General features: G+C 60.2%; 2 protein-coding genes across 2 annotated transcripts in view; both read left to right on the top strand.

The window, feature by feature from the left end:
* INTS3 (integrator complex subunit 3) overlaps window positions 1-7429 on the top strand; it is a 37832-nt gene extending 30403 nt beyond the window's left edge. The window contains exons 21-30 of the mRNA XM_058702305.1: window positions 1462-1615; window positions 2853-2921; window positions 3738-3813; window positions 4176-4289; window positions 4610-4658; window positions 5480-5647; window positions 5810-5910; window positions 6069-6141; window positions 6317-6473; window positions 6581-7429. Coding sequence (XP_058558288.1) covers window positions 1462-1615; window positions 2853-2921; window positions 3738-3813; window positions 4176-4289; window positions 4610-4658; window positions 5480-5647; window positions 5810-5910; window positions 6069-6141; window positions 6317-6473; window positions 6581-6658 — 1039 coding nt within the window. The 3' untranslated portion in view covers window positions 6659-7429. The remainder of the gene's footprint in view (window positions 1-1461; window positions 1616-2852; window positions 2922-3737; window positions 3814-4175; window positions 4290-4609; window positions 4659-5479; window positions 5648-5809; window positions 5911-6068; window positions 6142-6316; window positions 6474-6580) is intronic.
* A 980-nt stretch (window positions 7430-8409) lies between these two features.
* On the top strand, window positions 8410-12760 carry SLC27A3 (solute carrier family 27 member 3). The gene is made up of 10 exons (XM_058702306.1): window positions 8410-9109; window positions 9355-9564; window positions 9869-10027; window positions 10575-10699; window positions 10898-11092; window positions 11196-11286; window positions 11410-11608; window positions 11799-11896; window positions 12022-12152; window positions 12444-12760. Exons 1-10 carry the CDS (start codon window positions 8512-8514, stop codon window positions 12618-12620), a joined length of 1983 nt encoding a protein of 660 aa, XP_058558289.1. The 5' UTR covers window positions 8410-8511; the 3' UTR covers window positions 12621-12760.
* Window positions 12761-13802: the final 1042 nt, after the last annotated feature.

Genomic DNA, 13802 nt, shown 5'->3' with positions numbered 1-13802 from the left:
TACCTTTCCATTGTCCCTTTCGCCTCACCCCTGTTTATCACTGCTCTGCTTTTTGTCTTTATAGATTTACTTTTTCTGTGTATTTCTTATAAATGGAATCCTATAACGTGTGATTTTTCGTGACTGGCTTTTTTCACTTAGTGTAACGTTTTAGAGGGTTATCCCCTTCGTAGCACGGATTGGTACTTCATTTCTGTTTGTGACCAACTACTGTTCCTCTGCATAGACACACCACGGTCTATCCATTCACCTCTCAGCGGACGTTGGTTTGTTTCTGCCTTTTTGTCTGTTGTGAATAGAGACGCTCTGAGCATTCACGGACACATTTTTACCTAGACATGTGTTTTCAGTTTCCCGGAGTGTAAGAGTGGAACTGTGGGTCAAACGCCACCCCTAATTTTAAATTTGTGAGGAATTGCCTGACAGCAACCGAGTTCCAGTGTTTCACGTGCACCCCAATACTTGTTGTTATCTGGCTTTTCGATCACAGCCGTCCTGATGGGTGTGAAGTGATGTCTTGTTGTGGTTCTGATTTGCATTTTCCTGATGGTTGATGATGCTGAGCATCTTTTTGTGTGCTTGTTATTAGCCATTTGCATATTTTCTTCGGAGAAATGTCTCTTCAGATCCTCTCCCATTTTTTTTTAATGTTTATTTTTGAGAGAGAGAGAGAGAGAGCGAGAGCGTGAGCATGAGTGGGGGAGGGGCAGAGAGAGAGGAAGAGAGACAGAGGATCCTAAGCAGACTGTGTGTGGAGAGCAGAGAGCTCGATATGGGGCCTGAACTCACAAACTGTGAGCCTGAGCCAAGTAGGATGCTTAACTGAGTGAGCCACCCAGGTGTCGCTTCCTTTCCTATTTTTTTAATTGAGTTATTCATCTGTTTATTGTTGATTTTTTAAAGAGTTTTTGTTTTTTGGGGGGTTTTTTTGTTTTTGTTTTTTAATACTATGGATACGAGTCCCTCATGAAACATCTGGTTTGCAAATATGTTCGCATTCTGCAGGTTGTCTTTTTCACTCCCTTGATGGCACCCTTTGAGACACAGAAGTTTTACGTGTTGTTGAGTCATGTTTATTTTTTTTTCTGTCACTTGGGCTTGTGGTATCTTGCAGATTTACTCCTGTGTTTTCTTCCAAGACTGTGGTTTTCAGTTCTTATGTTCAGGCCTATAACCTCTTCTCAATTGCTCGTATGTGATGTGAGGTGGGGGCCTGCCTGTGTTCCTGCCTTCATTGCTCGGCTTTCTGGCCTCATCTGAGCCCTGTCCTGTGTTCGACGGTCACCAGTTGGCAGCTTCACTGTGTGTGGTCAGCGCCCTGTCGGGAGCACTGAGGAAGGCAGGAGAGGGCCACAAGACAGACTTGCCCGGAGCATCAGGGGCAGCAGAGGGGTTCCGGGGTGGGGTGGGGGGTGCGACTGAGGGGACGGGCTGCTGGCTCAGGCCCAACTGGTCTTGCAGCAAAGCCGCTGCTGGGAAGATGAACCTGTATGAGTCCTTTGCCCAGGCCACCCAGCTGGGCGACCTGCACACCTGCCTGATGATGGACATGAAGGCCTGTCAGGAGGACGACGTGCGGCTGCTGTGCCACCTCACACCCTCCATCTACACAGAGGTCAGTGTCTGCTGGGCTCTGGGCGCGGCTGCGCAGGGCAGGCTCACGACACCATGTGCCTCACTGCATACCACCCTGACCCTACTTCACCCACCCCTGCTGGCTCGATGGGCCTCCCTCTGTTAAAAGTTACAAAATGGGGGCGCCTGGGTGGCGCAGTCGGTTAAGCGTCCGACTTCAGCCAGGTCACGATCTCGCGGTCCGTGAGTTCGAGCCCCGCGTCAGGCTCTGGGCCGATGGCTCGGAGCCTGGAGCCTGTTTCCGATTCTGTGTCTCCCTCTCTCTCTGCCCCTCCCCCGTTCATGCTCTGTCTCTCTCTGTCCCAAAAATAAATAAAAAATGTTGAAAAAAAAAAAATTAAAAAAAAAAAAAAAAAAGTTACAAAATGTCTCCTCTTCTGTGCCTTGTGGTGTGAGATGTGGTCTGGGCCTGTACACTTGGCTTCCCAGCTCCGGCCACACCCTCTGGACCCAGCACAGGTCCCCCAGCCGCAACCACACTCACACACTACAGGCCCTCCTGCCATCTGATGGCTCACCCTCCATTCCTCTCTAGTGGCTCCCAAAGACCACAGCCTTTGTGGTGGAGACTTGCGTTTCCTTGTTCACTCACTGTCTTCTCTAGGAACTGGGACATCGGAAGAGAGGGACACCCTCTCTTCCTCCTCTGGGTGAAGTTCCCAGGCACAGGGACATCAGGAAACAGGGTGTGGGCGCAACAGGAGGAACTGTGATCTCCCCAGAAGCTGCAGGGGCGGAAGAAGGGGGCGTGACCAGCACGCGGCAGTTTCCTCCTCTGCTCCCTCTCAAGAAGGGAAGCCTCTTGCCCCTCGTACGCCCCAAACACACTCCGCACCTTCCCTTCTGTTCCTGAGGGCTAGCATAGAGCGGGTTTGTGTTCATTGCCAGACAGGAACGTTTGTCTTGTCACCGCTGCAGCTCGGCACTCACCGTCACGTCCACTCCTTTCAGGTTCTGGTTTCATCTCTAGACGGTTCCCCATTCCTTTCCTGACACACACACACGGACACAAAGAGAACAAATTTCAGTTCTTAAAGGGTTAGAGTCCTGGCTTCACAGCTGTTGGATCTTTGTTTAGGGACTCGTGTTAGGACCCCACCATCCTGCTTAACCCCGCCATCCCCTGAGCATGCGGGAAGAAAGGGGGTGGATTATGAGGTACAAGCCAACGGGGGCACCCTGGACTCCTGCCCCAGCTTCTGTCTTTTTCTGTCCAGTTTCCAGATGAGACCTTGCGGAGCGGCGAGCTGCTGAACATGATCGTGGCTGTTATTGACTCTGCGCAGGTGCACAAGAAGCTCTCATCGTGGGAAGCCAGCTGACGGGAGCCAAGGCCTTGGCTTGCACCTGTGTGCACTTCAGGCCGGGGGAGGGGGAGGCTAGCAGGGAAGGGGACCCCCTGGGAGGCAGGCTGGGCTCATTCTCTGTATTATCTGGACACTCCAGTTCCACAAGGAAAGTGAGAAGGTGGTGTTTTTTGTTTGTTTGTTTGTTTGTTTGTTTGTTTGTTTGTTTCTTTGCTCTCAGCTGGCCTTCCCCTTGGCGCAGGGTGCAAATAATCAGGCCGTTGGCCTTCCACTGTGTACAGACCCCGGGAGACTGCAGCTTTGCTAATGCGTTCTCATACTGAGCTCGGGTCCGTTTCTGCCCCTCGTTGCCACTCACTTGCCCCATTCAGGAGAGAAGAGCCCTTCTTTCTTTGCCTTTCTCCTAGCTACACTCTGTCCCACAGTGCTGCCTCCCAGCCCTTCCCTCCTCCCCAGGCACAGGCTGGGATGGGTCGGGGCCCAGACTCGAGCCAGGGAGACAAGTTGCCCTTCTCCCTCTGTTATCTGGGCGTGGAAACCACTTTAATGGTTTGTTTGTTTGTTTGTTTGTGTGTTTGTTTTTTAATGTTTTGCCTCCAAACAGGCCTATTGCTCTTTACCAGCCCCTTTATCCTTCAGATACCCCAGCATCCATCATTCGTCCCCAGCCCTTTAAACTAGGTTTTCATTTCCCCTGGTTTTTCCCTGTGTGAGGCCTCCTGCTTCTCCCTCCGTACTAGCTTCCTGGCCTCTTTTAGAACCAATGGGTTTTGCCTTCTTCCTCCCCGTCCTTAGCTCCAGGAGCTGGTCTGCCATGTGATGATGGGGAACCTGGTTATGTTTCGAAAGGACTCAGTCCTCAATATTCTCAGTAAGTGAGCAGACCCCTTCAGACACCTGGGGGAGAGAGGCGTGGCAGCCCTGGGTATTTCCTAGTAACAGCGGAGCTGACTCTGGGGCTGTGGATGGGGTGGACCATCACTGTGCCCTGCTGTGTGGTCTTGGGCAGTGTCTCTGGATCTGTTTCTTGCTTAGGCTGTGGGAATACAGAAGCGATATGAAGGCTTTGAAAATAACACTTTGTGTGGAAAGGGAGACTCACTGCAGCGTCAGGGTCACTGTCCTCACCTGCGTACCAGCCCTCCTTGGGATGCTGGTAGTCTGTGGATTAGCCCCGTGTGTGTGTGTGTGCTAATGAGAGAGAGAACGCACCCCTTTCTCTGTCCCCTGCAGTCCAGAGCCTGGACTGGGAGACCTTTGAGCAGTACTGTGCCTGGCAGCTCTTCCTGGCCCACAACATCCCCCTGGAGACCATAATCCCCATCCTGCAGCACCTCAAATACAAAGGTGAGTAGGGTCGCGGGCCGGGAGAACTGGGGGAGGGACGGGGCAAGGCTGGGGCCCCACCGCTGCCCCTCCAGAAGGCGAAGTGCTGAAGGCCAGGCTCCCTGTCGGTCACCTCCGCTCTTGAGGGGTGTCCTGCAAGCCGGCCCACGCCGTGCCAGGCAGGAGCCAGGGGCTCGGGAGCGGGGACGGGTTGTTCTACCCTGGGAGACCATCCTTGCTTCTTTGAGTGGCCGTGGATTGGGGGGTGGGAGACGTGCTAGGATTCTCCCTGGAATTCTGCCGCCCTCTCAACAGCCTCTGCCCCCCACCCCACCCCACAGAGCACCCAGAGGCCCTGTCTTGCCTGTTGCTTCAGCTCCGAAGAGAGAAGTGAGTTCTACTTGCGGGGACTCTAGCTCCCAGTCACAGTGTCCCAAAAGATAGCCCCCCCTGCAACGGGCTCCTGTCCTGCTCCTTCAGGAAGCCGGCCACACTTCTTCCTGTTGTGGACATCTGCTGTTCTGCCCTTCCCCCACAATGATTTACAACCAAGCAGCTCCCCTGGGATCCGGGCTTCCTCCCGACTTTGCGCCCCTGCCCACCAGGAGCTGCCCTGGGAGGAGGGGGTGGGGTGGGGACCGGACATCCCTGTTTCCTGCTCCCCGTCCCCCCCCCCTCTCCTGAGGCCCCGTGGAGGAGGCCCCTCCACCCTCCAGTGCTGGCGCTTTCCCGGCAGCTGTGGGTCCGTTCCCTCCTATCTCTTGCCCGCCTTCCACCTTCTCTGCTCTCTCCTGAGAGATTAGAGGTGGTGCGGAATGTCCTTCAGGAAGCGGGCAGGTTGGGGGCTGTGGCTCGCCGGCCTCTCCCCAGCGCCTTCTCGGGCTGAACGCCGTTCTGTCCTTGGGCTTCCCTGGCCCGTTTCCTGACTGTTCTGGGCAAGGGGGGGGGGGGGGGCACTCGGTGAGCCGCTTCCCCAGCACGTGCCAGCTACCACCACAGAAACCGCAGAATCACGTCTGTGTCCCGGCTCGGCAGAGCACGGAACCGGCACCCCTGGGCCCAGAGAGAAGAGGGAGAGGGCGTGGGAGCAGGAAAAGCTGCGGACTCGACTGACTCGGGTGGGGCTTGAGGGCTGAGGTTTGGGGAGTAAGTAGGCGGGAGGGAGCAGGGGCTCCCGGGCGCCCCCCCGCCCACCCCTCTCGCGCACCCAGGCCCAGCGAGGAGATGGTGAAGATGGTGCTGAGTAGGCCGTGCCACCCGGACGACCAGTTCACCACCAGCATCCTGCGGCACTGGTGCATGAAGCATGATGAGCTGCTGGCTGAGCACATCAAGTCCCTGCTCATCAAGAACAACAGCCTCCCACGCAAGAGGCAGAGGTAGGGCTGCGTGGTCCAGGACGGCCCCTTCCCCCGCTTGGCCGACGCCCTGTGGGCCGGCCCCTGTTCTGCTCCGGCCCGCCCCTTGGGGGCTGCCTCGGGGCGGGGGGAGCGGGTCCCGCTCCCCTCGAGCTCAGACTCTGGCCGCACCACTTCCTGCAGCCTGAGGAGCTCCAGCAGCAAGCTGGCCCAGCTGACCCTGGAGCAGATCCTAGAGCACTTAGACAACCTTCGTCTCAACCTGACCAACACCAAGCAGAACTGTATGCGCCACAGACCCCCGAGCCTATCGCGCGTGGCACTGCCCTGGCTCCGGCCGGCCCTCGGAGGCCCTCGAACGGGTGGGGGTGGGGGCCGGAGGGCCGAATGAGCCCCGCCCCTCTCACTGCCCCTCCGTCCCTGCTCTTCCTCTTCCCTCCAGTTTTTAGCCAGACCCCGATTCTGCAGGCCCTGCAGCACGTGCAGGCAAGCTGCGATGAGGCCCACAAGATGAAGTAAGGCTCCTGGCACTTCTGGCGTCGGGAGGCGGTGGGAGGCCCAGGGGAGGAAGCCTGCTGGGGATGAAGATTCAGTGACCAGCAAGGGCAACAGGCCCGGGCAGGCGGGGGGGGGGGGCAGGAAAAGAGGCTGGGAGGAGTGTGCTTGAGGGCGCCTTCTTCTTTCCCTCAGGTTCAGCGATCTCTTCTCCCTGGCCGAGGAATACGAGGACTCGTCCACCAAGCCACCCAAGAGCCGGAGGAAAGCAGCTCTGTCCAGCCCCCGCAGCCGCAAGAACGCCACCCAGCCGCCCAACGCCGAGGAAGAGTCCGGCTCCAGCAGTGCTTCCGTGAGCACCCCCGCCACCGTGCACAGCAGCCACGGTGGGAGCAGGTGCGGTGGGGGCCAGCAGCTGCCCAGGCTAACGACACCCCCCACCCCTGAAATCTCTTTCAGGAGGAAGAAGACGCAAAACCGAAGCCCACCAAGCGGAAACGGAAAGGGTCCTCGGCAGTGGGGTCTGACAGTGACTGAGGCCCTGTGTCCCCCATCCCACCCCTGGTCAGACTGCCCTCCTCCCCTTGGTGATTCAGAGGTTAATAAGGGCTGGGGAGATGGTGGGGAGACGCTCTGTCCCCCAGCCCAAAGTTCACCTGGTGGGAAGGACGCGCTGCCTCCTCTGGCTCAGCCTTGAGAAGCCGCCGTGCGGCCCCAGCCCCTGCCCCCTTCCTCTCCAGGGGCCTCCGGTCCCATCACACTGCTGCTCCTACCCACTCACATCCCGCTGAAGCCAGAGGCTGCGGGAAACCTGGCCCGTGCGGGTCTTCCACCCCTGCCCCTCCCCAGCCTCCCAAAGAGAAGAGAAATGGCAGATGGGGCTGCTGGCCAGAGAGGCCAGGTATGGGAATGAAGGAAGGTGTGTGGGTGCCCCTTCCCACGCTACCCATCAGGCCCTGGTTTGCCCTGAACACGCATTTCATAGTTGCCCTCTGTCCTCCTGTGTGCAGTGGGCATTTCGTCAGTGACACGGTCCACCTGCCTGTTCTTAACATGGGGCAGGTGCCGCAAGAGTTCAGGCAGGGACCAGAGAGGGAGGCCGCGGCCCTACCGGCCTAGAAGCTTGTGTTGACCTGATGTTGGCACCCCAGGCGGGGCCAGAGCCCTGGGACTCCCTAGAGGGAGCCGTGTCCACAGAACTGTCAAATGGTCCTATTTCCTTGGCTCTGTCTGTTTTGTTTTGTTTTGTTGGCAGAGATAATCGCGTTTTAAAAGTTTTTAAATGACAATAAAACAAGCCAGAACCTCTTTTGTGCTGGAGTAGCTGCCCCCACTTACCCTGCGCATCTACAGGGCGTCCCTCTCCTTTGTGGCCCCGCAAGGTCCCCTCTTGCCTTCCTGCCCACCCCTTTGTCTGGAGCAAGAGGAGTTCTGGCTTCTACACTGCCCACCTGCCCATTCTCCCCGCTGACGTGGGCTGTGAGCCGGGCCCTGACCTGTCGGGGTACCATCTCCCTACCTGCTGAACTCTGCCCCACCCTGCGCCTCTCTCCTCGGCGTAAGTATTTGTCCGGTTGAGTAGGTCTATGTGGTCACCAGGTACCGGAGGACGGCTTGGGGGTGAGGGGTGCCCCAACTCGGATTCTGAAGGACCGAAGTGCGCCTAGTGACAGCACTCACATCCCAGAGAGAAAGGACCCTCTTTGTTCCACGGTCTGGCCACTTGCCCATCCGTGTGTCCCCGCAGAAGAGAGCCCCTTGGCTGGCCGGGAGGCAGACTGAGGAGGGAGGAGTGACGTCTGGGTGGAGGACAGATCCCGCCTTCAAACTGGTCTGTTACCAATCCAGTCTCCCCTCCCTCAAAGCTAACTACGCCGGCCTCTCCACCCCCGCCCCCCATCCTTCCCGTTTCCTCCCCAATTAAAACCTGGATGGAAAGCATTCACTGGCCCCAGTTACTGGCGCCCTCGCCCGAAGGGAGGGGCCTCCGCCGTCGCCCCTCCAGAGCGCGGGCCGTCCGGGCCCCCAGCCATCCCCTGACGCCGCTGCTGGCGCCGGGGGAGGGCTCGGGTCAGGCCCGGAGGCCCGAGTTCCTCGGTGTGTCTGGGGAGACGCTGGGGCGGCCTCGGGCCGGGACGCTCTGTGGGAGAAAACCCGGCCCCGGGAGGGTGTGGGTTCCCGGCCGTCGGGGAGCGAGCGCGGGGCCGCCCCCCACGCACCTCCCGGCCTCGGCTCCGCGCCCGTGGTGGGGGGGGGGGGGGCGGGAGCGGGTGGGAAAGGGGCGTGTGCCTGCGCACGCGCGCTCCCGGGAAGGCGAGGTCTCCGCGCAAAAGCGAGCGGCCCCAGTTTTCGGGAGGGAGCGGCGGCGCCGAGCGGAGGACGAGGGCGTCATGGCCGGGCTCCTGCTGCTGCCGCCGCTGTTGCTGCTGCCGCCGCTGCTGCTGCTGCTGCTGCTGCGGACGCTGCACATCTGGCCGCGGCTGCGCTGGCTAGCGGCGGACTTGGCCTTCGCGGTGCGCGTCCTGCGCTGCAATCGGGCTCTCCGGGCGCGCGCCCTGGCCGCGGCCGCCGCCGACCCGAGGGGCCCCGAGGGGGGCTGCAGCCTGGCCTGGCGCCTCGCGCAGCTGGCCCGGCAGCGCCCCGCGCACGTCTTCCTCATTCACGGCGCGCGACGCTTTAGCTACGCGGAGGCCGAGCGTCAGAGCAACCGGGCTGCGCGCGCTTTCTTGCGCGCGCGGGGCTGGGACGCGGGGCCGGGCGGCGGCGCGGGGAACGAGCGGGCCGCCGGGGCGGCCGGCGCCGCGGCCCCTCTGGCCCACGGGGCCACCGTGGCGCTGCTGCTCCCCGCCTGCCCGGAGTTCCTGTGGCTCTGGTTCGGGCTGGCCAAGGCCGGCCTGCGCGCGGCCTTTGTGCCCACCGCCCTGCGCCGGGGTCCCCTCCTGCACTGCCTCCGCAGCTGCGGCGCGCGCGCGCTGGTGCTGGCGCCAGGTGAGGCCGGGACTGCAGAAGGGGCCCAGCTGGCTCGCAGGGGCTTGGAAAGGGTGCTTGGGGGTATGAGGCTTCGGCTTTGCGAAGCGACGGGGCTGCGTCTTCGGTTCCCAGAACGGTGACGGAGGATGCGCACCCTTCGCCCGGAGGAGTGAGGTGGTGGGGAGGGGCGAGGGCGGCGCAAGTGGGCTGTGGGGTGGGGAGGCATTCTGGGCCGCCGAGCTTTGCCTTCCCACCCCATCCAGAGCTCCTGGAGTCCCTGGAGCCTGACCTGCCGGCCCTGAGAGCCATGGGGCTCCATCTTTGGGCTGCAGGCCCCGAAACCCGTCTGGCCGGAATCAGCGATGTGCTGGCGGAGGCCTCAGCCGAAGCGGATGAGCCGGTGCCCGGGTACCTATCTGCCCCCCAGAGCGTAATGGACCCGTGCCTGTACATCTTCACCTCCGGCACCACAGGTGAGCACGGGACACCAGACTCCCCTGCCAGAAACTAAGGCAGAGAAAGGCAAGACACTGGGAACAGGAACCGTGGCCTCAGCTCCCAGGCCACTCCTCCACCCCCCTCCCCGGGCCCATCCCAAGATCCCAACCACGACTGCTGCTTCTGCCGCGCTTCCTCATTTCTCCACCTCCCTGAACTTCCCGCCATTTCCAGGACAGCTTGGCATCAGCTTCAGCCTTGCCTCTTTACCCAGCAGGGGCTGAGGGAGGCGGGTCCTGGAGCTCAGACCGCTCCACCCATCTCCCCCATCACCCACAGGCCTCCCCAAGGCTGCACGGATCAGCCACCTGAAGATCTTGCAGTGCCAGGGTTTCTACCAGCTGTGCGGTGCCCACCAGGAGGATGTGATCTACCTTGCCCTCCCGCTCTACCACATGTCTGGCTCCCTGTTGGGCATTGTGGGCTGCCTGGGCATTGGTCAGTCTCTCCCACTCCCACCTCGACCCTCCCCAAACTTCAGTCGTCCAGCAAACTTTTTTTTTTTTTCCTAGCAAACGTTTATTTAAGTACCTGTTGTGGTACGCTCACCTGGGGACACTTCCAGACGAGGGAGGAGGCAGAGGTCTCCTCTCCAAGAGCTCCTGCTGCAATGGAGAAGCATCACCCGCACAACCTAGACACTGAGGAACTAGGGAGGCCTCCAGACTCCACGTGGGGGAAGGGGGGTTAAGGGCCGAGCATGTCAGCCCAGGGAGAAGCAAATGGAGAAGAAGGTTGGGACTTGGGGGCCTAGGCATACAGGATGCACTGTTTGGGGACAGGAAGTAGGGAAAGGGCATTAACCTCTCTGGGGCACCGGAGGGAAAGCAGGAGGGCCACCTTGGGCTGCTGTTGACCGTCCCAGCAGGGCCTTCCCGGAAGGACACTGCAGTGAAGGCTGGTGTCCGGGAGGGAGGGGGTCAGGTCTCCCCCCACAGCCCTCAGTCTCACCTTCCTTCCTCCCTTCTCTCCCCACCTCTGGCAGGGGCCACAGTGGTGCTCAAGTCCAAGTTCTCAGCTGGCCAGTTCTGGGACGACTGCCAGCAGCACGGGGTGACGGTGTTCCAGTACATCGGGGAGCTGTGCCGATACCTTGTCAACCAGCCCCCGGTGCGTGGGCACATCCTGGGCAGAGCTGCCGCCACTGGGCAGGGAGATGGGCAGCTGGCAGGAGACATTGGGACGCCTGCCTGGGGGCTGGACGAGAAGGGCAGGCAGGGTGGGGTGAGGGGCCTGGGATGCCGGGGCTTTCCTTTTGGGAGCTGGCATCTTGCTGTTGAACCTTCTGCCCATCTCCCCTCATCTCAGAGCCAGGCGGAACGGGGGCATAAGGTCCGACTGGTGGTGGGCAGCGGGCTGCGCCCGGACACCTGGGAGCGTTTTGTGCGGCGCTTCGGGCCGCTGCAGGTGCTGGAGACGTATGGCCTAACGGAGGGCAATGTTGCCACTTTCAACTACACGGGCCAGCCAGGTGCTGTGGGGCGTGCTTCCTGGCTTTACAAGGTAAGGGGTGGGGGAGGAGCTGGAGACCCCGTGGAAGGTGGGGCTGGCAGGGAGGGGCTCGTGCAACTGAAATGACCCAGTGCCGGGGTCTCCCTTCCCCCAGCATGTCTTCCCCTTCTCTTTGATTCGCTATGATGTCACCACAGGGGAGCCGGTTCGGGACACCCAGGGGCACTGTGTGGCCACGTCTCCAGGTTGGTGCTCAGGTTGCGGGTGGGGGGGGTGCAGCCGGCAGAGGGTTGGGAGGAGAGTGGGGTGAGGGGCCAGGAAGCTCTGGGCGAGGTGGACAGCTCCCCCTGACCCCAGCGGCTCTGCAGGTGAGCCTGGGCTGCTGGTGGCCCCGGTGAGCCAACAGTCCCCCTTCCTCGGCTATGCTGGGGGACCAGAGCTGGACCGCGGGAAGCTGCTGAAGGACGTCTTCCGGCCTGGAGATGTTTTCTTCAACACTGGGGACCTGCTGGTCTGCGATGACCAAGGCTTTCTTCGCTTCCATGATCGTACTGGAGACACCTTCAGGTATCTGTCCAGGACACCCTGATTCCTATCCTGGACATTTGACCCCCTAAACCTAACTCCCTAACTCCCACCCAAACCCAGCCACTCACCCGAGCTCTCCTCTCAAGACCTTGTTCCCTGTGACCGTCTGGCGCCCTGACTGCGTCCTCCCCACACCCCCATAAGGCCCCGAATCTCTGCCCTCTTGCAGGTGGAAAGGGGAGAACGTGGCCACGACCGAAGTGGCGGAGGCCTTGGAGTCCCTGGATTTTGTTCAGGAGGTGAACGTCTACGGAGTTACCGTGCCAGGTGCCAAGACACGGGAGGTGGAGGGCAGCCGGCCTGCCACCCTGGACTGGTGGCACAGGGCACAGGGAACACGAGGCCTCAGAGCGGCTCACCACAACAGCTGCCCTTTCCCCCGACACCACCAGGGCACGAAGGTAGGGCTGGGATGGCGGCCCTGGTTCTGCGTCCCCCCCTCTCTCTGGACCTTGAGCAGCTCTACAGCCACGTTTCTGAGAACCTGCCGCCTTACGCCTGGCCTCGATTCCTAAGGCTCCAGGTAATCGAGTCCTCCTGCTCCCACCTCTCAGCTCCTGCACCCGCGGCGGCCAACGGCTTCCAAACCCCACGCGGGGGTCCTTGTGCAGCTCCGTCCCTGGCGGGAAAGAACAGCTCCTTCCGGGATGTGCACTCTGTCCGTCATTCATGCCCCCCTCCGGGCTTGGCTCCTTCTCTGTGACCCCCTATCCCAAACCCTGACCTCATGCCTCCTTTCCCGGGACCTGCCCCTTGACAGAATTCAGGCAAAGTACCCCTTCCTTCCTTCAACCCCTTTTGACACCCCTTCCAGGAGTCTCTGGCCACCACAGAAACCTTCAAGCAGCAGAAGGTTCGGATGACAAAGGAGGGTTTTAACCCGAGCGCACTGTCTGACCCCCTCTACGTTCTGGACCGGGCTGGGGGTGCCTACCTGCCCCTCACACCTGCCCGGTACAGTGCCCTCCTGGCTGGGGACCTTCGCATCTGAGAGCCCTCCCCGCCAAGGTGTCAGGGAGCGGCTTTGTGGGGTGGGGGTGTGGCAGGTGCGCCAGGGTTCCCCCGGGGTCTTTTTTATACCAGATTTGTAATCACTATTTTGTAATAAATGGGGCCAGGGCCAATCTCTGATCTGTGGCGTCCGTCTTCCCTGTCGGTGGAACCGCTTTTCGCTCCGACGTTTTCCCCTGGCACAGAGCCACGTACGTCTCTGCCCTGACTTCACACAGGCCCGAGCTCCATGTCTGGACCTGGGCCTTCTCCTCTCAGGTGACCCCATGTGATCCTTGTCCTCGGGGAGTCCCTGGCAGATGATGTCTCCCTGTGCTGTGTGTCCCCTCCCAGCTTCACTCCCTGGGGGCTGTGGCACAGCAGGCGTGGGCAGAGATAGAAACGCTGCCCCCCCGAGTCTCCACAGACACGGGTGCGGCTGGGCTGAACAGAGCCAACCAGGGAAAACAGGTTTGATTTTGCAGACAAGGATGCCCTAGACACTTCTCTTAGTGAGGGGAAAGGGTGGGGCCACTCGGCCCCCTAGTTCGGACAATTCTAACTTTATTAAATCCTAATCGAACGCTCCCAGAAGAAGCAGCCCAGGTTGGGGCCCCCTGGGTTCTGAGGAGCCTTGGAAGCCTTTCCTTGGAGCAGGGCTCAGAGCGCTCGTGCGCCTGTGGCAGCCAGAGCAATTGGGGAAACGAGAGAGGCCCCCAAATGAAGCATCAGAAAAGCTCGTCATCTAAAAGCTTGCAATGATGGAACTCACGCTTCTCCTAGAACTAAAGTCCCACCCGTCAGGGCCCCGGCTGGCTCGCTCAGTCGGTGGAGCGTACAACTCTTGATCTTGGGGCTGTGAGTTCAAGCCCCACACTGTGTGTAGAGTTTACTTTAAAAAAAATAAATAAAAAATAAATAAGGCCCCCTGTTTTGAGCTGTGGTCCTCGATGTTTCTGCTACTTTCCCTTGGATTATCTTTCCTGTTCCAACTCCTCTCCCCAACATGAGAGGTCAGGGGATGGGCCTCACCAATAACCTCAGCTAATTCCTGTTCCAAAGTATACACCTGGCCCCCACCCTCCACCAGCAAACCCAGTTCAGCATCACCAACAGACTGAGGTGCACACTCAGGTGTAGGTGACTTCTCAAACTGACCAATAAATGAGGGATTTAGCTCATT

This window comes from Neofelis nebulosa, chromosome 15, assembly GCF_028018385.1.
Source record: "Neofelis nebulosa isolate mNeoNeb1 chromosome 15, mNeoNeb1.pri, whole genome shotgun sequence".
Lineage (NCBI taxonomy): Eukaryota > Metazoa > Chordata > Mammalia > Carnivora > Felidae > Neofelis > Neofelis nebulosa.
Note: the sequence above shows the minus strand (reverse complement) of the source record. Positions and strands in the feature narration are given on the sequence as shown.